The sequence below is a fragment of the Artemia franciscana genome, chromosome 8, assembly GCF_032884065.1.
Source record: "Artemia franciscana chromosome 8, ASM3288406v1, whole genome shotgun sequence".
NCBI lineage: Eukaryota > Metazoa > Arthropoda > Branchiopoda > Anostraca > Artemiidae > Artemia > Artemia franciscana.
The window spans coordinates 12,435,500-12,461,311 of NC_088870.1; the positions used below are offsets into that span (position 1 = coordinate 12,435,500).

At 34.6% G+C, this 25,812-nt stretch overlaps 2 protein-coding genes across 6 annotated transcripts in view; one reads left to right on the forward strand and one right to left on the reverse strand.

Moving 5' to 3' along the window:
• The window catches only part of LOC136029992 (xyloside xylosyltransferase 1-like), a 27,009-nt gene continuing 1,197 nt past the window's right edge, over positions 1 to 25,812 (reverse strand). The window contains exons 1-4 of one of the 4 annotated variants that reach the window (XM_065708585.1): positions 19,891 to 20,009; positions 15,191 to 15,420; positions 6,058 to 6,414; positions 1 to 1,279 (exon numbers count right to left, since the gene is read on the reverse strand). In XM_065708585.1, the coding sequence (XP_065564657.1) occupies positions 965 to 1,279; positions 6,058 to 6,414; positions 15,191 to 15,379 (861 nt within the window). In that variant the 5' untranslated portion in view covers positions 15,380 to 15,420; positions 19,891 to 20,009 and the 3' untranslated portion in view covers positions 1 to 964. Of the gene's footprint in view, positions 1,280 to 6,057; positions 6,415 to 15,190; positions 15,421 to 17,248; positions 17,349 to 17,371; positions 17,412 to 19,890; positions 20,010 to 25,812 lie in introns of those variants that run through there. The other 3 variants (XM_065708584.1, XM_065708582.1, XM_065708583.1) reach the window with 3 other exon arrangements.
• The window catches only part of LOC136029993 (probable methyltransferase-like protein 24), a 13,190-nt gene continuing 6,629 nt past the window's right edge, over positions 19,252 to 25,812 (forward strand). The window contains exons 1-2 of one of the 2 annotated variants that reach the window (XM_065708586.1): positions 19,252 to 19,361; positions 21,162 to 21,366. In XM_065708586.1, coding sequence (XP_065564658.1) covers positions 19,326 to 19,361; positions 21,162 to 21,366 — 241 coding nt within the window. In that variant the 5' untranslated portion in view covers positions 19,252 to 19,325. Of the gene's footprint in view, positions 19,362 to 20,178; positions 20,259 to 21,161; positions 21,367 to 25,812 lie in introns of those variants that run through there. The other variant, XM_065708587.1, reaches the window with a different exon arrangement.

Sequence of the window (25,812 nt, forward strand, 5' to 3'; positions counted from 1 at the left end):
GCTATGTTAGTCCACAAATTTTTACATCAATTATGATTTATTTAAAGCTTTAACAAAGGAAATGTTTTTGAATAGAAATAGCGTTCTGTTTTGAAACTGAAAAATGTGATTAGCTTTATGCCCGTACTGCACCACAGTCACGCTTGGTGATAAAACAAACAAAATCTATATCTATTTTTTAAAACATTTTTTTAATCTTTTACTGCCCGCTTCTTCCTTATTAGGTTGCAGTTACCACTGCGAATATGAAATGGGCGTTCCATAATTTAAATGGAATGTTTGTATTGCGAAAGTGGAAAGTTAAAATGGCTAAAATTGGTTGGTTTAGCCTATGTTCACACTTCTTTGTTAATAAGTATGGTTCATTCATATTCTGTCCTTGTATATCTAGCCTGATTCACATACAAGCAAGAGCTGTCAATTGGGTATGGTATAGGACACCCCCCTCCCCCATACTAAATTGTTTACCTCAGCTAGATTTTGAAAAACACCCTTTTTTATGTGTTTTCAACTAAAAATGTCTTTTTTTTGGATTTTCATAGAAAAAAAAACCTAGCAAAATCAAGCCCCCTATATCTTGAAATGCAATGTCCCCCAATATCTTCCTGAATTGACTCTCCTGAATAGATACAAAAAACTGCTATTCCAGGCTTCGTATTTAGAATTTCCAGAAATGTTGTCTTAAATCTTTACTCTGATTGGTTACCTTTGAAAGTTGAACGTAGCCCAGCTCTATAAATTACGCATAAAATGCATAATAGGTGGCGTCGTCTTACATAACTTTGACCTCATCTACTATATGACAATAATATGGTTCGTGCATCTTTTTTGGTTAATATTACCAGAATGTAATAACATTCATAATTTATTATCTTTTTATAATATAACCTTACATTAACAACAATTCATCATTTTGCTTAATAATACAAACTTCTATCGTTTTGCTCTATTTAATAGCTCTAAATTAACAACAATTAGCTATCACACTCTTAGGAAACTTTGTATTACCATTGGCATGATACACTTTTGGAAGCTCTTTACATGGACTGTATGTATAGTAATTAGTAGCCAACTGGTAGTTCCAAGAGCAATCAAGTATGTGAAACATTTTTGGGTATTTCATCTGAATGAATACGTAAGCATCTTGACTTCCAAGTGCTGTTTCCATTTGGGCAGTGTCAGTCAAATGTTTTGCCATCCCTTCCGTCAAAACATCATTATAATCCTTGTGAACCCTCATTTCTTTTAAGTTTTGTAAAATTATTCCTGTGTTCAAGCCCTGAAAAAGAAATTTCATCAAATATCATTTTCAGGCGATTCTACTTTTGATATACAAGAATCCGAAATTATTTACTCATGAAAAACACAAAATTTGTCTTACCCCTTGCTAAGTAACTAAAATTTTAGAAAGCTCCATTGTAGTCCTTATGAACTATCATTCATTTTAAATTATTCCTGTGTTCAAGCCCCTCGCATATAAAACTATGGAATATCCTTTTTGCATAGCAGCCAGGCCTCTATTTCGCCAAGCAAGAGAAATAAACCAATGTCACAATGAAGAAAAGAAATTTCAGGACTTTCGGATCTTTATTTCTTATTTTTTTTAAACAGCAAAGCGGTGAACTTGGATACATATTATCAAAAATCCCCCTTCCCATACATCAAACATTTTATTGTAGGAAATGCATTGCTAAGCTATTACAAAAAAAATGAATGAACATCTTGATCGAATGTTCTAAATTTGATCACAGTCATACATTTAACTTCTTAAATAGAAAAACTATAAAAGCTGACATTCTTAAAATTAATCAGAAGTAAAAAGGTGTTAACTTAAGGACAAAATGAAGGTAATTAGTAAGAACGTTTTTGCAAAAATGCTTTTCAAAGAAAAGTAAAGAGTTAAAAGTAAGAACCATATTTAATCCTAAAATAAGAAGAATTTAAGTCGTAAGAAAATTCAAACTCAGAACAGTCAGGAATTACAATAAATGATAAATTAGACTCAAGCCTAACAGAAATTAAAATTAATAATTAAATTAGATAGAAGCATAACTGATGCAACTATATATGGATAGATTAAGCCTAAAGCGAACAGAAAGTACTATGAATAATCATATTGAACTTAAAATGAACTAAAACCGCCACAAATAAGTCCGTTAAACAAGGCTAATGTTCTACACATACATTCTGATGCCTGACTGACAATACCAGATTTTCGAGAAAAACAAAGTGGTTAGTTAGTCAGCCAGTGAAGAAACTGGCTGAAATCATCTTTGTTTGTACAAACTTCTTTGAAGGTTATGAAATTAAGGTAGTATGGAGTTCTAATTGTAGCCCCAATGGAAATTAAAAATGGGAAATCTTTTTGTAACATCCTCGATTTTTCTTTTGTGTCGTATCTCAAAACTAGTTACTAATATAGCTTTATGATTTATAGCCTCACTGTGTTTGGTTATGAGAAGGGAACTGGCCCTTCATTACATGGGAGTATTGGCGTCGAAGAAAGAGCTAAGTGTTTACTTCCAATTGTCCTAAACACTATGCCGTCATTATAAGTAGCTTACCAGAGTTAGCAGACCCCCCCCCCATACTCCGACTCAAGGACCACGCAAGTTCCACCCAGTTGTATTGTAATCTATTGTAGCTCAATCGTAAAGGGCGATGGAACAGAAAATATAATAAATGTTCATTTCGGGCCCTCTAAGTCAATCAAGTCTTTATTTTTATGTGACAGTAAGCTCCCCATAGAAGATCTTACTGTGGTACTGGATGACGATACTGAAAAACCATCTAGCTAATACCAAACTAGCTAATAACCATCAGACATTTGGTACCATTTTGGAATGCAAAATAGCTTCAAATTAGCCAATCAAAGCTTTATTAGGTTTTTGTGGCATAGGCAAAGTTAAGTGGTGTAGCAGCCCCAAGTTGGCTGTGCTGACGAAAATATTACGGCATGAATGCGTCGGTTTTGCTTCATCGCAATCGGTTAGGACCTGAACCTCCGTAAAGAGTGATTTGTCTTTTACGTGTTATTATTTTTTCCCCACCTGCTTCGTATGGAAGGGGTGGTCATAGAAACTAGGAAAGGAGTCTCCAGGAATTCAAATGGTATTCCCCTTTATAAAAGTCAAAAGTGATCGGATAATAACATGCAATTTCGTAAAAAAAGATGTACTTTTTACCAGCATAGCCATTGTTAATAATGATCAGTGACCCGGAACTGTTCCTGATCACTTCATCCAAAACCAATAAAGAATAATTCACTAAGAATTTAGTATGAAGTGTTCTTTGTTGAGTTTGTTCCTGCGTTCCATCATTCCTGTGTCTTTTATTCTTGTGCTTGTTCCAGTGTTTGGTCCTGTCTTTGTCTCTGTCTTTGTCGCTAAATTCTTTCACTAGTGTAAACATAAACGACATTAGATTTTTTCACGGGTAGGCGCGCATGTGGCAGTGGAAAATAATTGGTATGGCTGTAATAATGCAAAAGGTAAAGATAAAATTGGTTAAGATTGGAAAGGAAAGCAAAGAATGACTATATACAAAACTTTATTCTTTTTGTGCACCTTGTGAGATACCAAGAAGATTCCAATCCAATTAAAATTGCGAATTGTTGTAAGTCCTTGAAGTGCCAAATAACGGTGCTAGCTCTAAAGTTGGATAAGATAAAGATATTAAAAAACGGAAAGGTGCATTATAAAATTCTGGTAGCTACCGCTCAAAGCCTAAGCGAGGACAATTTTCTTAGAAAGCAAAACTAATTATGCCAAGACAGCTAAAAAGAGAACTGAATGTAAAGAATCAAAGAAAAAAAAAAAAAAACTCAACTCCCTCCCTTTCTCTAAAAAAGAAAACCATAGACACTAAAAAGGTTAGTATAAACTAAAGAAAACTAGTCCGTTTCTGTTGATACTTGAATTATGCAGGCTTATCTTAGTTCTGACAATATTTTTGACGAAACTAAATTTCAGCTAAGGGGATGGGGGAACTGGGGTCTAGGGGGCGAGGTCTAAGAGAGGAAATTGCCCCCTTTCCCCATAGAAAATAACTCCCCCAATGGACAAAAAAATTTGATTAGCAACTGACAATAAACTTGGTAACTAGAATGATGGAATTCTTTTAAATATTCTTAACACAATTCTGAAACATTCTGAGTTTTATACCAAACTTGCCAAAGCCCAAAACTGGAAAAATAATGAAAAAAAAAATCCTAAGGGTTAACTTAATGAGTCATGAGAAAGTGCTTTCTGAAGAGAAATTCTACGTATTTGCAAGTTCGTAGCAGGATATTAACAACAATAATAACAACAAGCATTACTTTATATTCTTCATATAACACAAATACAATTCTTCTGATGTCCTTAAATTTTCTGAAAAATCACTAAGAATTTCACAAAAAACAATTCTTAACAGACGTTTGGTATTTTATTGGATAGGGCTATTCCACCAGTTACTAGAAAAAAAAAGGTTCTACATCAAATTCCAAAGAATATTTTTATGGCCCACAAAAAAAAAAAAAAAAAAAAAAAAAAAAAAAAAAAAAAAAAAAAAAAAAAAAAAAACAGTATAAAAAGGAAATATTCAAGGGAATATTTTTTCTTACCAAGAAGAAAATGTTTTGACGCTTCATGGCTTAATATTACTATCTATAACCACAGATTTTTGTGAAACCTAATAGATAATTTGTGCTAAAACTATTAGGTTGCCCCTTTGTGGTTTGTTTTATTTAAGAATTAACGACACTTCTTGACTACTAAGGTCCCTGCGTCGGCCCTGCAGTGCATTCCTGCAGCGTGATTCGATCTCTGGGTCCCGTATTACCAAGCTAAGGTCAAATCCACTGCGCCACCACAGGACCCCCTTTGTGGTATAACATTATGTGGCAAATTTCAAATATTTCCGCCACTTCGTTGATCCTTCTCCCACTATTTATGAAATTCTGGCTATTAATCCCTGGCAGGGTTGATGAAAAGTTAGAACTAGAAATTTCTGTATTTTCTAAAATTTAATCCCCCCCCCCTTTTAAAAATCCTGGATAGGCCACTCAGTTATGTCACACATAAAATGGGACAGCAGCAAACCACTTCGCCGGCTGACATTTCTTTCTGCTTTCGAAATTATGAATAATACAAATTCGCATCTTTTTTAAATAATTAATAGATATACACTGGACTGTTGATGGGAGATTAAATGTGAGGAGCTTTTTATGCGCGCCGAGACTGTAGTAGACAAATATTATTGACCGTGACTCTACTAGCTATGCCTATCTACACTGCTTGTAATTTAGGGATATAGATAAGACCATGACTTTTTTTCATGACTTCTTTTCTTTTTTTAGGTCCCTGCTGGGAAAAGAGTGAATCCCATTTTCGTTAGAATGAAAGAACTATTAACATTTAAGCGGTACATATGATTTTTTTGTCTCAGTCCAGATTCTTAAAAAGAAACCACAAACTTAACTGAAATCACAAACGAAGTTGGCTTGTAATCTTTGATGGTGACAGTTCCACATTCGCAGGAAAACGCTCATTTCTTGCATCTCTAATATGTTGGTTTATTATTCTAAGAGTATATATTGACATTTTGGGCCTGGGAACTGTTGCACATCTAAGCAATTTTATATTTTAGTTTAACAATTAAAAATTTAGTGCCTGATTTTTTAACAGGTTAAACGAAGCTTCCCACTAACAAGTAGAATCCTTACGCCTGCTTGGTATTGAATCCTGAAACTAATGCATACTTGGTTACGAACAAGTTCAGATAATCCTCTTTTTAACAGGCTTTAAAACTCAACAATGTTATTAAATTTTTTTATAAATGTTATTCGCGACATAAAACACATTTTAGTAAATTATCTTCAGTGTATACTCTTGTTTTATATCACCCTATACAGAAACGGGCACAACAGGGGCGGCTTTAAACCAGGGCCCCCTTGAAATTTCGAAATATTTGCAATATGTCTTATATTTTAAGAACTACTTTCTACTTTTTTTAAACAAGCCAAAAAAAATAAAAATATTACGAATGTGCTGGTCTACATCCTTTTTTATTTCATACCTGGTAAAGACTGGTATTGAATATTGTGTGTTGTTTAACACCAAAAACTTCCTGATACCATGGCGTCTGTTCTTGTGCCATAGCTATGATCTTGCCATTATTTAAATGTCGAAATTCAAAATTTAGCTCCCTTATGTCTTCATTGAAAATGAGATCCATATCCATAAATATTACTTGATCAGTGTCTAATAGCTTGTGAAAAAATAAATGAAGCCATAGAATATCTTGCCTGAATTTATGCTTCAGTTTTATAGCACGACTACTGCTATGTTTGTCATAATAGTATTTTTGCAGTGGCGATATAGTTGATCTTAGTTCAGCGATCTTCACTCTGGCGTCAATGAAGTCAAATTCTACCTGAAACCATCATAATTTGTATAGTACGCTAAACAGGGTCGTATCCAGGTTATTTTTCCGGGGGAGGGGAGGGTTGCAAAAAAAATTTTGGGGGAGGGGACAAAAAACTTTAAAAACTAATCAACAATTTGATTAAGTTCACTTTTGCTACGTTTTTACGAGTTGGATATGGCCTAGATGCTAAAACAAAAGCGCCCGAACGCAAAGGCTGTATCTCAAATTTCTGTGATTTTTCAAGATAGCGAAAAATTAGGTATTCGAGCTTTTCACTGGAATAGTTTTACCTTTGAGATTTGAAATAACAAAAAAATCTTTGTATATATATATATATATATATATATATATATATATATATATATATATATATATATGTTTTTTTGAAATTTTGTATTATATAATGAAATTATGTAAGAATTTGGCATAGTACGACATTTAAAAAAAAAAAAACACTTTATTTGGGCATGGCCCACCGAGATATGTTGTTTTCCAGTCGTGGATGTTTTCTCCTAGCATATATGAAGATATCACAACTCTGCACATGAAATCAGTGGATAACAATCTATTGGATGTACTGTCTCAATTTCATTCTCATTTTCGAATAATAACACATTACACGAGCCGAATCACTGTCACGTTAAAGGTTGTATTTGACATTTATTACATGTCTGAGATCTGACTACTATCATTACTAACCCACTGCAGTACAAAAAGAAATGTTTCTGTACATGAGGGGGATGCCCCCTCCTCTATACTCTCTCTTCAAACTAAAGTTTTTAAGTACTATTAAAATGGTTTTTATTCTAATTGCACGGCCTTTGTGTTTGAGGAATCAAAAAGTTCAAGATAACGAACTGTAAGTAAGGAGCGACCCGGCTCAATAGTAACCGAAACTCTAAAAACGGAATTTTGATACTAATAGATACATCGAAGGAACCGGATTTTCATGCTGATCTTAAATATATAAGTCTCATCAAGTCTAATTTAACCCATTAAATGTTACGAGCCTTAGACAATTTGCCTCATTCTCGAAAAAAGGGGGAAAACACCCCTAAAAGTCATGAAAACCATACCATCAGATTAAGCGTATCAGAAAACCTTATAGTAGATGTTTCAAGCTCCTATCTGTAAAAGTGTGCAATTTTGTATTTTTTTTTTTGCCAGAAGAAAGATCACAAATACGTGTTCATTTGTTTTTGTTTGTTTTTTCCCCCAGGTGTGATCGCATTGACCCAGTAGTCCCAGAATGTCTACTAGAAACGTATATGAGGGGTACCACCCCCTCGTCAATACCTTGCTTTTTATGCTCAAGTTTTAGAAAATTATAGAAACGTATATGAGGGGATTCGCCCCTTCGTCAATACCTCGCTCTTTACGCTAAAGTTTTTTTTTAGCATTTTCAAAAGAGCTATTTATTCTAATTAAACGATCTTTGTGATTCAGGGGCTATTCTTAAAAAATTGGAAAAAGGTACGAACTTTAGTGTAAAGGCCGAGGTATTGACAAGGGTGTGAGCACCGTCATATATTTTCTGTTCGTTTTAAGTTTAAATGTTGCTCCTTACTTTCAGTGGATAAAAACAGTTTTTTTTTTATTTTCCTTAAAGAATTGGGACAAAAGGTCCAACTTTGGAGTAATGAGTGAAGTATCGAGGAGCGGGAAGCCCCCTCATATACGGAATAATGTCTGGTCGTTTTAAGCTTTAATGTTGCACCTTAATTTCAGTAGAAAAAACCTGGTTTTTAGCTAATTTCTGATTGTTTTTTAACAATCCCAGGAAATCCACTTCCTATGTTGAAAATACATCCCCAAGAAAAATTCCTCCATAGAAATCTCCACTCACGTAAAATTGTTCGCCCGGAAATTTACCCCTGGACAATTCCATCTTCGTTGTGAATCCCTCCAGAAAATCTTTAGCTTACGATTCCGCCTGGACAATACTCCTTAGCATACTTTCATTTTAAGAAAGACTTCTTTTTTACTTAATTTATAATCGTTTATCAGGTCATGGTGGAATCCCATTTGCGTGAAAAACTTCTCTTGGTGATAATTCTCCCTTGAAAAATTTTTCTCATGGGGAATTCCGCAACCTTTCAGTTAAAAATTCCCCAGTCAATTAAAAGTCTGTTGAAAATAGCCTCGAGAAAATTTCTCCAGAGAACCCCCACATGTAAAAATGGGTCACAAACGAAAAAGTAAGGCAAATAAAACGCAGTTCGTATACGAATTGTGAAATTTATCCTGGAGAGTTCACGCGCGGAAACTTTTATCCCAACAGGAAATTCTTTCTGTAAAAATCCATCCCCAGGAAAATGTCGATATGTTTCCCAATAAATAATATTACATGTAAACAATAAATGAACCTCATAGCTTGTGGCCCTTCCTCCAGAGGCTATGGGCGGCCGTTTCATACCCCAAGACATAGTTACTGGATCTTTCAACTATACTAAACAAAATGGCCATCTCAAAATTGTGATTAAATTAAAAAAAAGTTTTTTTTTAAATTAAGAGTAAGGAGCGACATTAAAACTTAAAATGGACAGAAGTTACTCTGTATATGAAAGGGGCTGTTTCCTCCTCAATGCCTCACTCTTTACGCTAAACTTTGACTCTTTGTCTTAACTCTACTTTTTAAAACAATAAAAACTTTAGCGTAAAGAGCGCGGCGATCAGGAGAGGACCACCCTTTCATATACGGAATAATTTCTGTTCGTCTTAAGTTTTAATGTCGCTCCTTACTTGCAGTTAAAAAAAACTTATTTTTTTTATTTCATCAGAGACAGGAGCGTGAAACTTCTAAAGTAGGGTTCTCTGGTACACTGGATCTGATGGTGTGATTTCCATTAAGATTCTTTTAGTTTTAGGGGGCGTTTTCATCCTATTTAAAAAATGAGGCAAATTTTCTCAAGGTCGTGACTTTTGATGGGTAGTACTAAACTTGAAGAGTCTTATATATTTGGAATCACCATTATAAGTTGATTCATTTGCTGTATGTATTGATATAAAAGTTCTTTTTTTGAATATTTGGTTACTATTGAGTAGAGTCGCTCCTTACTTACAGTTCGTTACAACGAACTGTTGATAAGAGGACTTTGATTAAAAGGTTGTGGGAGGGGGCTAGTTGCCCTCCAATTTTTTTTTTTGCTTAAAAACGACACTAGAACTTTTAATTTACGTTATAATGAGCCCTCTCCCAATCTTCTAAGACTATTGACTCGATAGGATCACATGTGGGAAGAACAAAAAAAAAGAAGATAAACACGCATCCGTGATCTTTCTTCTGGCAAAAAATACAAAACTCCACATTTTTAAGGATGGGAGCTTGAAAACTCTTCAGTATGGATCTCTGGTACACTGAATCTGATGGTGCAATTTTCAATAAGATTACTTGAATTTTCAAAGATGTTTTCCCCTTTTTTGTGGAAATCAGGTAAATTTTCTAAGGCAGTTGGTTAATCTTAATAAATTGTATGTATTTAGATCAGCATAAAAAGCCAATTCTTTCGTTACTATTTGAGTTTCGGTTACTATTTAAAAAATTTCGGTTACTATTTGGACGGGATCGTACCTACAGATCGTTACCACGAACTGTTTGATACTACCTAGGTAAGTGTCAAGTTATTCTCCTAGGGGGATCGACAGGGAATTGTATGTTCAGAAAAATTTGATCCTCCTGATCAGCATTACAGGTAGACCACCGGTCCTTCCTTTAAGTATTAAATGAAAGAAAAAGCAAAACATTTTTTTCAAGCCAAAGTAAAGAGCAACAAAAAGGATGGAAACTTTTCCATATATATATAGTTGCTTCCCCTCTTCACCTCTAGCTTGTTACACTAAAGTTTTCTAGCGCTTTATTGTAAGGATTTTAAATAAAATAACCCCAGATTTGAAATTCTTTTTACATTTATTATCAAAATTCCTTGGTTTATATTCTCGATTACTATAAAAACGTGTCTTTCCTTATTCCTTATGTAAAGGGGGCTGCCCCCACCACAATTCCTCAATTTTTTACGCTAAAGTTTTATAGTGATTTACTGAAAGTTAGCAAGTATAGTGTTTTACTTAAGCTCTGAAACTATAAGCTATATAAACACCCTTCAGTAGCTCCCAGTATTGTTGCTTGATAATTTTGCGGCTCTGTTAGGGGTGAAATTGCTTTTTTATGGACTAAAGTACTAGAATATGGACTTTCTTGTAGCTCTTTTTTGCTACTTATAAAGAGTACTGGATCTTTAAACGTCCATTGGAGCGAACCATCTTTCGAAAATCTACCATTGCTGGTTCCATTAGATCACCCTAAGGGACAAAATAAATACGCAGCTGTGACGTGTCATTCTCTGGATAAATTTCCTATCTTGTAGGTAGTGAGTTTACGTTTTTTTATATGCTTGGATTCTTATTGAATAATTTTCCTCAAGATTGCATCTTTTTTGGGGGAAGTTTAACCCCTTTTCCAAAAATTGTACAGATTTTTGTCTCCTAGGAAATTTTTATGAGTAATTTAGAATTAATAAATTGTGTATATTTAGAATATGCGTGAATCATAGATTGTGGAGTTGTGTCATAAAAAATTTCTCTTTTAGAGTTTCAATTTCTATTGCCAAGAGTCATTCTTTGCTTATGGTTTCTAACAACGAGCGGTCCGATCAAGCTGTGAGGAAGACCACCCCTCCCTCCCTTAACCTTAATTTTTTAAAATCAAATTTAGCTATCGTATAATGATGCGACGAGAATGGCAGTCATCCCTGAAAAAGGATGCCCTTACTAACATTCTCTGAAGGAGGGAAGAATAACTAAAAGACGTCCTAGACGCATAATTTCAATACTTTCATGGGGAGTCTCCAGGCCATTCATTTGCAGAAATTTTCCCCATGTAAGCCGCCAGAAAGACCAGAAGGCAACATTTTTTACCTTCGAAAAACAAGAAAATAAAAAAAAAATGCACAAAGTTGGAATATGAGAAATATTCCCATTTCAATATTTGTACAAGCAAGCACCTAATAGCACTTATTCTCTAGGCAGTTCCCTGGCTACACCCATGATGCCTCACCTATCACCCAGCACCACCCATACTAAAGGTTTAATCCAAAAATATTCCTGACAAATGAATGGAGATTAGAATTCAAATTATAAGCCTCCTCTCCGCTCCTCCTTCCAGAACCTTCTGAAGTATCATCTAAAGTAAGAGAATTAGTTAGAAAGTTTGAGTTCTTGAAGATTAAGAGTATCCCCCCACCTATGAAAAGATCCACTGCCCCCCCCCAGATAATTGTCGCGCAATAATACATCAAAGTAAACAATCTTATGAAGCCTGAATGGAATGAACAACTGAAATGACGCTTTAAAACAATAAAACGAATTAACTGTTTATTTTTCATGGGCTACGTGCACCTTCAGGAAAAAGTGCGCTTATTTTAATATCTAAATATATAAATAGGAAGATAATTACATATTTTTTGAATATTCTAAAATGATCGACTATCTCACAATTTTTGTAAGATAACATTTCGGCCATTTTTATGGCGAAATTGTTTGCATCAGAAAAATGGCAGAAAACACTACTTGGCTTTGGTATTGGTGCAACCTCTTTTGCTACTTAAAAAGGAAAAAGAACTACCAATTTGTGTTCAAATAATGCCTCTCCTTTTATCATAGGATAAATTGCTAGAGAACATCACCCTTGGGGGACATAATAAAAAATAAGAACGTACCCATGATCATCTTTCTTAGAAGAAAAGAACAAAATGCAAATTTAACATTTTCATATTTCAAATTTTAATTTGAATAAGAGGTGATCCTGATTTTCATCAATACCAATTCACTTCCCCCCCCCCCTTGTCCAAAATCGGGTAATATTTCGCTGTATTAGGGCTTTTGGTTGGTAACTTAGAACTAAATAAATTCTAAATATTCAGAATTACCAAAAATAGTAGATCCTTTGATTAGGCAATCAAGTCTTTCATAACTTTGGCCAAGTTGATGAAAGATCAAGTTGGTCAAAGTGATGAAAGACTTGAGAGCCTAAATAGAGTAAAGTCAAGACATATAGTCTTTGCTAGAGAGAATGCTGGAATATGCGACAAGCTTGAAAGCTTACCGTATTTGGTATTAATAAATAAATAACTTTTTCAGGATGTTATAAAAATGATTATTTTCACATCTTGATGATTGTCTACCATCAAGAAGAACTAAGGCCGATAGTCATACGATAAAGGTAATTCAGATAATCTATCATTTCTGCAAGCGTTTTCAAGGCGATTGGAGATAAAAAAAGACGAGAACGAGCTTTTTAAAGTTCAGTTTCGATTAACACGACTCGCTACTTCCATACATTTTGTTATTGTAAACCACTTAATCGTCTAGCAAGGGGTCTAAGCAAATAACATAAAAAATACAAAATGTCAGTTACGACCATTAAAAAAGGAAAACCGCATTGCCAGCAGTCGATTCAGGATAAAGACTATATTGACTATATTTGACCAAGTTTGAGGAAATGTCAATTAGTGTTAGTTGTTTAATTTTAACGAGTCTGTGTTTCCAGCTTCTATTACATTTGTTCTTTCTATGACGTTTTTTATATGTTCTTTTAGATGTTTTGAACGGAGTTGTTAGGAGTTTCAGAAACTCGTATCCCATGTAGAGAAGACATGAAATTAAGTGATTTAGAATATGTTTACTCTTGCAAGGATGATGTGCATAGGCAGGGAGTAGCTCTCATGATCATTAAGGACGCTTTTGGGTCCTTCTTATGCTAGAAACGTATTAAAAATAGCATACCAGCAGCTCGTTTTGTGACTAGAAAGTATGGATTTTCAGTCATAGTATTATATTCCCCAGTAGAACCCACTGGTGGAAGTAGTATCTCAGATAGATTTTACTTAGGCCAACTGCTACACGAACAAATGGACAAGATCTTGGGGAGAGTTATGGTGTTTTTATTAGGAAATTTCAATGTCCAGTTTTGTGTGTGGAAACAGGGATGGATGGGATCCAACTTTCCAGGAACAGTTGAACATTCAGCTAGAGTCTAAAATTTGACAATGTACAAGAAGAATGGAGAAATTAAAAAAAATATGTTTGTGTAGTAGCAGAAAATATCTTAGGGAAGGAAGTCTGAAACGCAGCTAGGAATATTAGTTTAATTGTATCAAGTTTATTAGAGAAGAGGAGAAGTTTTTACAAGAGTATTTGAGTACAGATCACGTGAAAAAACGGAATACGAGGGAAGCAGAGAAAGAGTTATAAATGACTTAAGAAAGTGTGAAGTGGAGGCCATTTGTAAAATTACCTAAGATCTGGAAGACGCAGCCAGACGGTATAGTAGTAAATTATTGCACTGGCATTTTGAATATTGAGATAGAACAGTCACTCTGGACTTGTCCCATTTAGAGACAGAAACGGTGCCAGAATTAGTAATAAAGGAAGATTTAAAGAGAGACAGGCAGAAAATTGTGAGTATGTGCTGAACTGTGACAATCGTACAGGAAATGTTACAGAAAGGAATGAAATACTTTCCATACTTTGGAAGTGAGGGAAGATTTATTTTGCGAAGAAGAATTAGATACAGTACTAAAAGGCTTACAAAGGGATGAGATCCCAGGGGCTGATAGTGCTGATATGTAGATGACATTTTAAGTTTAAGAGAAGAACCGTGTAGTCTCAGGAAGAAGAGAGGATGCGTCGACCAAATTTTTACTTCTTGATTAATAAGTAAAAAGTGTCTGAGCCATCAGATTCTTCTAGTCATCAGATTTATAAATATTGAGGAAGCGTTTAATTCAGCCAGCAGAAGAGCTTGAACGAAATTTCTATCCTTGCATGGAATACCAAATCATAAATATGTTTAACAGATCAGTGGCATGTACGAGAATAATATTACTGCGGTTGAAGTAGGAAATAAGGTTAACAGCTGAATTCGTATTGAAGCAGGGTCTAAGCAGGGTTGTGTTTTACCCCAATTTGTATGGATCATTTTAATGGACTTTGTCCTAAGGAACATGACAGAAGCTAGAGGAGAGAATAAAATCAATTGGAAAGTAAAGCTCGCCTAGACTTAGGTTATGCTGATGATTTTACTGCCCAAGACGAAAATTTGAACAAAATAAATTGTTTTTTTTTATGTCTCTTGGGTTCAAACTCCTTTGACATAGGGGTAGAACCAATGCCAACTCTTGCCCTGGCGTATAATCTGGGCTGCTGTTACAACTCTTTTTTCATCCTTCTCTACTAGATTTTTAGTATAATGTCATTCCCTCTGATAGGGCAAGTTTCAACCATCGTGGAAATTAGCTTATTTGATAAACGGCAAGCGGATCGTCCACGGTTGAGACGAAAGGACGTCATAAAGAAATTTTTGAAGGAAATGGGAAGTTCCTGGGAAGGCATAAAGAAGGGGTTTTCAATAAATTGGGATGGAAGAGGAGCGTGCGTAGCCGTATTGGCCTCGGGTGGCTTTGTGCTGCGGTGAGTTGTTATTAATAGTAGTAGTAGCAGCAGTAGTAGATAAACATTACAGAAACTAAAAGTTTATGTCGTATTAAAGAAATAAGAAAGAAAAATCTATATGAAGTACAATGGTTGTAAGGAATAAGTCAAACAGAAGCATAAGCATCTGGAATCATTTCATATTTCGTTTGAGCAGTTGAGGAGTAAAATCCATCCATTGATGTGCAATATTCTTGTAATTAACTCGTGTGATGTTAAATGATTTCTTTATACATATCAAAGAACAACCCCAGCTTTAGTCTCGTACCACTACTCAAATAAAATAGTAACTTACCGTCATTAGTTTCTTTATTTTTGCTAAGGTTACAAGTCTTCTTGAATTTGTTTTAAGGAGGGATATATCTCCATCATAGAAGACATGAAACCTCAATAGCACATCTTCAGTCCTCTTCAAAATACTTCTTACTAAATTAGTAAAAAGTTTATTTCTCATCTGTTGCAGATCAGTTAGATTAGCTATCATAGCTATGTCAATAACCTTAGATCGAACTGATTCATCAATGCCTGGAATAGAAATATGTTTGCATCAGGGGGCTGTAATTTGATACAAAAGTGACCATGGGCTCAGTCTTTCAATACTGAGGAAATGAATATTTTAGGAAATTATGTAAAAAAAATATTGTTCTTTCAAGAGAGGTGGATCAATTTTTGTATTAGATTCATCCATGACATTCAGGCTATGAATGAAATTCAAAAGTAATAATTTTGTCTTTAGATTCTTAGGGATTTGTTCTTCTATAGCACCTTGGATAGCTGTAGTGTTTGGATTTTTGCCAACATTAAAACAAAAGAATTAAAAATTAGAAGCCTCAATGTCTAGATTTGCCTAATAATTCATCTGAGGTAGTTCAAATCTGCACAAGTGAAAACATCTTTCAATGCCTCTCTACAGAGTTCATGCGTAGTGATCCAAAGTGTCTACTAATTCTAGGATGTTCGCCATGCTTCTTTCTTTACTAATTGCGTCTTTCAGTCACCTTGTTTTTTGAACCATTAAAAATTTAATTGGTGTTTTCCAATATTACACAACAAATTTCTGTATGCATTAAAAGGTATAATACTTCTGTATGCACGGAACTTGAGTTAGGGATGTGTCAGGACCCGCTACAAAAACTTAGGCCCTCTGATGACGCGCAATCAAATCTAATTACAGAAATGTGTATGCCTCTGTCTTGAAACAAGTCTTTTTGTAATATTTATTGCTTTTCCCTGGGTCGCGACGTGTCATGTCACTTCTAAAGGCATACTCTTGAAGCTGTTTTGCTTCTTCAATGAAAATATCTATCCTGTACCCATGATCCATTTTCAGGTGGAACCATGGGCGTATCTGGAAGCACAAATGGCACAGAATGTCACTCGGGTGTCCTCCGAGCTGTTTTTTTTCTTATCAGAAACAACTTGCCCGTAATAAAGAGCCACAAGCCTCCAACGATTTACTTATTTATTTTTTTCACATGATCCCTTCTTGCGGAAGAATCGTAGAAACTTTGGAGGGTGTTCATTCGATAGGATATATAAATTTCTAGTGCCTTCTTTAAGAGTTAAAAGTGATTAGAGGGCACCCATCCCCTTTACCTTGCCGTTTTTTCTACGTGGTCTCCTTCAAACTCTGGAGACATCTGAAAAAAAAATTTAGAAGGCCATTTTGTTCAAAATATTCAAAAGATCCAACAAATGTTTGCCTCCTGAGATATCAAAACCCCAAAAGACCGTGGAGCAAGGTGGGAGGGGGTATCTTGGATATGTTGGGACGGGTGGGGCATTTGCACTGGCTATGGAAGTGCATTGAAAATTCAGAAAATACTTCCCCCCTTAAAAAAACGGGCATGGAAATTTAGGACAATTTTCTTCTCGATTTGCTCGAAATACCTTCCCTAGGCCTTCAGACAAGGGGACTATAATGCACTAGGAGAAATAAAAAAAATTAGCATTGGCTCCCCCAAAACCAACCCAGAAAAAGCCAGAAAACTCTGTCAATTTTCTAAAAAGGGTAAGATCCAAGTTCCAAGATCCACCAAGAGCATGGATTCAGACTGTTACCCTCCTAACGATAACATCTCCTGTTGGCAGGTTGAATAACTTATGTTCTGAGGGTACCACTTGAGTGCGTCTATCACTCTGCAGAATTCTTAAAATCATTCCTAGTGTAAATCTTCAAAAAAGTTTATAGAAAAGACATTTTTGTGTCTCCATTAATGGAATCTCAACTACCCCTCTTGATTCTGGTCCTACCATAGTTCATCAATGACAAAGTACTCATAATCCACCTATATACAAGAAGCTTCTTTACTTAGTATTTTTACTATCATACTTTAGTACCAAATGGAAATACCTGAGTGCCACCATCTATGAATAATAACAATTGTAAAAATAATACACATAGTCCAAATAATCTTCTTCATTTTAAAATATTTTTTGATTTTTTAGTTCATCAAAAAAGGCTTGAAAGTGATACCTAGTTCTTAGAGTTTAATTTTACACAAGACTGAATATCCTCAGCAGCTTGAAAGGAATTAAATTTTAACACAAAGGCTAAAAAAAAAAAAAATAGATCCTAAAAGTTTCGCAATGCTCCAATAATTAATTTCAATGGATCAAAGAAGGTTCCAGAAGTTTATTGTCTTTTTGACAAATAGTTTTTTTTTCGTTCAAGCATTCAGCACTAATGAATAGTAAAGTGTAAAACTATAAATAGTTTTTTTTTCACCAGTACAAATGTTGATTGACAGCAAGATCTGTAAGGCTGCAAATACCACTTTTGAAATGATTTTTCCGCAATTTTTTCTTTCTCGTATTCATATTGTTGACTAATAGAAACTAACATTTCTTCAAAATCAAAGATTAAACTTCAATTAAAAAAGTGCGATTATAGTATTTGAAAAATTTAGGAGCTTAATGTAAAGTCCACAATTGAAGTTGCAGAATGTTATTAATAGTGAATTCCCAAAAGTTTTTCAGGTAAATAATAAATATATATAAAAGAATTAGCTGTTCCAAAATGAACTAAAATACGGAAGTTAGTTTTGTTTTTCTTCAGAATCTATGAATATAAGTGAAAACGAGGAGCGCAAAATGGATTGGGTATTATATATCATATATATCAAGTTGGTCTAAGTTATAAATGCATAGTTAAAAATAGTGCGTGAGGTGAGGAATACGAATTAAATTGGTCAAGTTATGTAAAGCTCAATTCGTTTTGTGTCTCTCAGCAAGGAACGTCGTGTCGATGGGACAAAGGGGGGGAGGGTAGTTACCCCCTAATAATTTGGAGAAAAAAGTTATCCATATAGTCTATGCCCTTTGACTATCCTGATATGTTCCCCTCTTGCCCCCCAATAAAAATACTGGATAATTGTCCCTGTCTCTCGTTTTTACTTCTATTCATAGATTCCTTATAACATTTTCTTTTTCTACTTTTTACTCCATTTCGAAAACAAGTTTTAAATAATTATATTTATTATTTTTGACTTTTTAGTAATTGTTAAGACTGAAAAGTTATTAGCCTTTTCTAAGACAAAAATCTGTATTGTGCAATTTTAAAACCTAAATTACCACAACCACAGGCAAGTGTTCTTACCGCTGCACTATTAAGTTTTGTATAATAATGTTTTTTTTTTTACTATTTTTCTGTGCCCAGTCCTCCGTTTATATTTTTTTTCTATATAAGCGGGAGTTTGTATAAAAATAAGGAGCTTTTGATGTTTAATTATTGCACTGTCATCCTAAGTGCATGTACTCATACAAGTTGGAAATAATTCAACACTCACAAGTTGGAAAAAAATAGCTCACAGTTCAAAAAAAATTAATTTGAAAAAAACAACCAAATTTATGCGAGAAAAATTCTAGTCGGTGAGTTGACGGAAAACAGTTCAAATCCCGTTTGCTCTGATGAAACACTAATGACAGTTCATTAGCTACATTGGTTAAAGAAGGTGGGGGTTGTCCTGACTTACTCGTTGTGTTTCTTATCCTGTCATACCTAATAGTTAAACATTGAACATAAGTTCATTCATGTAAGAAAATAACTTGTTTTTGTTTCTTAACCTAAGCAGATTTCTGCTCTCTCGCTCTCTTTCCCCTTCGTCTTTCTCTCAATCTTAGCGTTTTCCGTTATTCCGTTATTAATTGAATATTCAGATTTTTATTATTTTGATAATTAGATCAAAATAGTAGAAATTCAGGGGCTTTACAATTTTTTCTTTAAAATGAAAATTAACTAAAATTGCTATTTCTTTTGAGTAACTGTAATCAACAGGTTGACGGAAAGGACAATGGATCCAATTGTTTGAATTTTATGAGCTCTGCGTTGTGTTTGGCGAACCTTGTGCTGATTTTCCACGGCTGTTTCGAGTTCTAACTGTAAAAGTAACATACCCGCTAAAGGTGTAAGAATATTCAGTTTCAAAACGATGGTTAAATTGTATTCTTTACCCTCAATAAGGATGGTAAGGGAAGTTATAAAGCTATTAACCCAACATTAGACTAAGAAAATATTGGAGTTCGAAGGATGTGTAAAATTACAGTTGTCTCTTGATGGAATTCTAGGAAATCTATTTCAGCTTTCCGAAATTAAATTGTTTCAAACTTTTCTCCTATAATGCAGGTTTTATGGTGACAAAAGTGTGAGTGACGGAAATAAAGGAACCGTTTCAAGGTCAAACTTTTTAACCACACAAAACACATAGCTGAGATAAGGGGGGAGGTTGACATACTAGTCATATGGGAGATGAAAGTTCAAAAGCTGTTTATATTTACTTGTGTGTTTGAGAATAGAGAATGCATCCCTACAACTAACTGGTGCCCATTTAAAGATACTGACCTCCTTGAAGGACACTCATTTCTCTAGAACAGATTCTAGCTAAGTAAAATCATTCTGGGAATTCTTAAGGATCATTAAAGAATTAAGGTATCTAGTCTATTATAAACTTGTTAAGTTTGTGACCAAACTATTTAAAATTGATTGGAAAGTCTTACTGTAATTTGTAGAAAGTGGTGTAATTGATTCTAACAAAATTTCGTTTTGAAAACAAAGAGCTATGAGTTAATCAGGTACTTCCATGCTTTTATCAACTTGTCTTCTTAAAAGTCCAAAATTGAACAGCGTTTCCTTTACCATTTTTCAGCGATAAATTACATTTCGTAGCCTGATATTATTTTGGTAATACCATATCTGGTAAGCGGTTAGGATTAAAAAAAACCTTTCATAAAACAGGTTCCCTCTTAAATGTCTGAACTGCGATATTTAACATCAAGTTTTTATTCAGTTACCTTTTCAAAGTTGCTTAGAATAGGCCTTTTTTATTTTAGTATTTGTTTCAAGGCTCATCTTTTTATCCTATCCGGTAGATTCTTATCTAAATTTTGTATTCCAAACTCGTGCAACTAGGACGGTTGAGCCGAGACTACAACCGAAATATTTATTTAGTGTTTTGATTTTTTTTTGCTGGCTGTGGTCATTTAAGTTATTTCTTCTTCGTTTCACTCTGTAGCCTCATAAGGATGAGGTAGACAAATTTTCATTATTTTTTAAAGCACTATCCAAGATACTAATTTCATAGTAACTTTTGCAAAAGTGGATTATGTACGGTCCACCATTTAAGGCATAATAGACGTATCTTAAGAGAACGAAGATGATAAAGCCTTTTGAAAAAAACCATCAACCACACCACGCAATATATAATCTTATTTCGATAGAAATTTTGAATAAATTTAAAATACCGCGCAGTTTTTCTCGTCAATCAAAGAATGATTGGTCTATGAAATCGTACATGTGACATTGAAGTTAGATCATTTTGTGGTAAGCGATTATAGTTTTTATTTTTTAGGTTTTTTTTGTAATCCAAATAACCATATAAGTAGCCTATCTTTTTCGAGTGCTACAGCCCAAGAACTCCGCTGGGTCTTGTATTTTAGGCAAAAGGTTTCTGTTTGAGCCTAAATATATGGAGTGAAATGAATAATCCTAATATGGCTTTTTACTCATGCAGTAGAGTGGTAATAAGTCTTTTACTTAAGCGGAATACTTTAAGATCAAGTAACTCTGTGGTAACGTGCGACATGCCTCTCTTCGAGGTGTATAATAGACCCCAAAAAACATGGTTTTCATTCCTTCTTGTAGTAGACTACAAGTTGTAACAATCTTTCGTTTCTTATACCCAAAATACCTAACCTTGGATAATTATTTGTATAGAAGGTCATATTGTCATACTTAGAACTAAATTATAATATTTCATTTTTAATTTCAGCATTATAATTCAAAAGCTGTTCACAGAATTGCCATAGTCTCCATGTTTATGGTAATATTTATGTGTTTGTTTTATACGGAAAACGACATTGGATTGAGGAAAAAAGAAAAAGACGTACTCCTGCATGAAAAGATCAGCCTAATAGAGCCTATTCACGCAAAGTCAATGAAGCAAGTTAGAAACATTTTTCTAAGCCCAGGAGATGGTAGGCTTCCTTTTAATTATCTTAATAATTTTCTACTAGAATTGTTAAACCGGTTGTGGTGGCAAACTTCAAGTAAAAAACGACCCATACCCGAATAGTAACCAAAACTCTGAAAAATAGTATTTCAAACAGTTCGTGGTAACGAACTGTAGTAAGGAGAGACCTGGCTCAATAGTAACCGAAACTCTAAGAAATGGATACTAATAAATTTTGATACTAATAGTTGCATTAAAAGAATCGCATTTTAACGCTGATTTTAAATATATAAGTTTCATCAAGATTATTCTTACCTATCAAAAGTTACGAGCCTGAGAAAATTTGCCTCATTTTAGAAAATAGGGGGAAACACTCCTTAAAAGTCATACAATCTTAACGAAAATCACACCATCAGATTCAGCGTATCAGAGAGCCTTATTGTAGAAGTTTCAAGCCCCTATCTAAAAAAATGTGGAATTACGCATTTTTTGCCAGAAGACAAATCACGGATACGTGTTTATTTGTTTTTTTGTTTGTTTTTTTTTACCAGGGGTGATCGTATCGACTCAGTAGTCCTAGAATGTCACGAAAGGGATCATTCCAGCGGAAATTAAACGTTCTAGTGCACTTTTTAAGTGACCAAAATTGGAGGGCACCTAGGCCCCCTGCCACGCTCATTTTTCCCCAAAGTCACCGGATCAAAATTCTGAGATATCCATTTTATTCATCATAGTCAAAAAACCTAATAACTATGTATTTGGGGGCAACTTACTCCCCCGCAGTCCCCGTGGGAGGGGCTGAAAGTTATAAACTTAGACCTGTGTTTCCATATAGTAATGGTTACTGAGAAGTGTACATACGTTTTCAGGGGGATTGAGGGGGGGCTACGTAGGAGGATCTTTCCATGGAGGAATTTCTCATGGGGGAAGAGACTTTCAATGGAGGGGGCGCAGGATTTTCTAGCATTGTTTAAAAAACAATGAAAAAATAAATATTAAGAGTTTTTTCTACTGAACGTGAGAAGCAGCATTAAAACTTAATACGAACAGAAATTATTACGCATATGAGGGGTTTACCTCCTCGTAATACCTCGCTCTTTACTCTAAAGTATTTTTAGGAATTTCAACTATTTATTCTACGCAGTGTTGTGCCAAGTACTTCTTTTTTTTACTTAAGTACAAGTACCAAGTACTCAGATAAACTTTTACTTAAGTAAAAGTATTAAGTACTTCTCTAAAAATCTGCTTAAGTAATAAGTACTTTTGAAAAAGTACTTCAGTACTTAAGTACTCAAGTATTTAGATTTTAATTCAGTATTTAAGTACTCAAGTACTAATTTTTTACTTACAGTAAATAACACGCAAAATAATTCTTTAATATCCCTTTCCTTTCCAAGTAGACAAGATAAGCAAGATTCTGACGAGAAATCGACCACTTTTCAGAAAAACCGACAGTTTTCATGAAAAAAATTAACTGTTATCACGAAAAATCGAATTTTACTTTAGTTAAGATATAAAAAGAAAAGAATTTACAAAAAACATTTACTACAGCTTCATCATAACTTAACTAAATTTCTTACTTGCTCCTTTCAACAGCAGAAGCTTTTCAAACATACAATCTCCAAACATGTTTCTTTTTGGAGTAAAAATTCTACCACCTACCAAAAACGGTCGTTCTTGACCGTTCAGATGCAGACGAAGTAATGATACAGTTGTACTTCCTGAAAACTTTCATTACCCTTGGGTATACTTTGAGCACTGATAGTTCCTTTTGTCTCTCATTCAAATATGTCAAAATCTCTGCCTTTACAGAATTGGTTTCACGGCCACGGTTACCAGAATTATCACGAGTAGTTTCTTCATCACTAAGATAAAAGTATTCATCTCCAAATAAAAAGCTACCTTTATCAGCCTCATAAGTACTTCTGAAATCTTCGACCTTTTTCGCTCCGTCCACCAAGAGTTCAACTGCTACATACTTCTGGTTATCAGAAAACCACTTCAATTTGAAGAAAGGATGACTTGCCGTGGCAATAACATAGTCTCTTGCATGAAGAACTCTCTCATCCAGGATCGTGGGAAACCTTTTTTCATGACCACAAGTAGAGCATGTACCAAAGGCTGGCTAACTTTCGCTAAATCTCTTAGCTTTTTGAGGTTTCTTTCAAGCGATTTGATTGTAGGATAAATAGCACCGAAGTAGCATTTTTCCTCCCGCTGAAGAATGTCCAATGCAGCTGCTACTGGCTCCATAATTTTCATATATTCTTCAAGAATTTCAACATCACGAGAAGTTAGCCTTGGTTTTTGCAAAGCATCACATAAATAAGCAAGCTTTCTAATTTTGTGATAATCCATCAAAAGTTTGACACTGTCATACTTTGAGTTTCACCTGGTTACCACAGGTCATATAAGCTGTTTGCCATATACATCTCTCACAATATCAGCAGCTTTTGAACTCTTATTCACGGCATCACAAAGGGCTTTATCAGCATCGGTGGATACAATCAGGTCAAGTGTGTGGCTGACACACCTGAAGTGTGGAGAAAGTTGGAAATACTCGGGGTCGTCATGAGAATCGAGTATCTCTCTAATATTTGTAAAAGAGAATGAGCCATTCTGGCCTGCTTCATCTTTATTTTCTTCATCACTGACTTGAACATCTTCATCGGAAACCATCGAATATTCCCTGAATGCCTTACTAAAGTTAGAGGCGTTATCAGTCAAGAACCCGTCGCACCTTTTTATCAACTGCAATTTTGTACCTAGCAAATCCGTTATTCAGTTGTTCATCAATTCTGTCATAAGTGTGTGAGCCCTTGAACTAGGAACAGGCAAGGGCATAAGATTTCCATTTCAAATCCTCATTGAGCAAGTGTGTAGTCACTCCCAAGTAGTTTTGTTGTTGGAAGACCAAATATCTGTTTTCAACGACATGTAGTCGGTGAGTTCAAAATCACGAACCATATCTTTTTGTACTTCAACAAACTTAGTTTCAATTTGCACAGCTAAAGATTTTCTTCCTGGAACCTTTGCATAAGGTGTAAGACCTGTTATCAGATTTTTGAACGACGGCTTTTCAACAGTGTACAGGGGTCACATCTTATCCACAATATAGTCCAGTACCAAAGAATTCACTTTTGACTGTGTCAGTTTCAACGGTCTTGCAGCAAAGAAATCTCCCTTAACTTTTCTAGAAGGCGAGCTATAATCAGGGCCAGTATTATTTTCATTATCTTCAGCGTCAGACGACCCCGAAAGTGAGCCTACAAGTTCACTAGCCTCTTTGCTACTTGATTTCCTTTTGTTCTTACTGTTCTTGTTCAGTTCAGCAACTTCTTGTAAATAGAAGGATGGGCTAACTCACCTTGAGATGCTTGTGGAAATGCGTTGTTGCATCCATGTGACCCTTCAGAATTTCGTTTGGACAGTTTTTGCATGTGGCAGATACTGTACCCTCTTTCTGAATTTTTCCATTTATCACGAAAAAACTTTCCATTCAATAAATATATGGTAGTTCCGCATTAATAGCGTCCTTTTTTGAAATTTCGCGCCGGGCCAGGAGCCGCTGTTCTCAAAGACTAAAATCCATTCATCCACTAACATATAGGCAGTTCAATTCATCGCATTGCCCTGCGTCATAACGGTATAATTTTTTGGTGCCATGAAGAAAGTACTTCAGTACTTAAGTACCCTTAAGTACTTCAATTTTTTAATTAAGTATAAGTACTCAGATTTTTTACTTAAGTAATTACTTAAGTACTTTTACTTAAGTATTTCCCAACACTGATTCTACAGCCTTTGTGATTCAGGGGTCATTCTTAAGGAATTAGGACAAAATTTAGGCTTTAATGTAAAGAGTGAGGTATCGACGAGGGGTGAGCCCCCTCATATACGTAGTAAAAACATGCGAATATAGAAGTTTGCTATGCAATTTAATTCGTAAGTCAAGTCAATTTTTTACTTATGAAAACGTTCGTAAAAAATTATAAGTTATAGTTGCCTTTTTAAGTAATCAAAAAATTGGAGGGCAACTAGGCCTACTCCCTCGCTCCTTTTTTCTCAAATCTTCCGATTAAAACTATGAAAAAGCCATTTAGCCAAAAAAATAATATGCAAATTTCGTTTTAATTATTTATGTGTTGAGAACCAAGATCAAAACATGCATTAATTCAAAAACGTCCAGAAATTAAACAAAAAAAAACCTGGCTCATTTACACCTACCAGTCCAATTTCTAAATGTCCTAATTAAAGATCTAAGCAATGTAAGCTATCAGGTTCATATGGAATACCGTGTAAACAGGGTTCTAAAATAACTTGGGGATTCATCGATTAGTAATTTAGTACTACTTTCAGTGATTATTGTTGTCAGGCTAATGCTTCTTTACGATTCTACAACCATTCGATTCTTTAACCATTCTACAACAGTCATTCTGCATTATCATCCCATTTAATTAACAATATTTGAAGT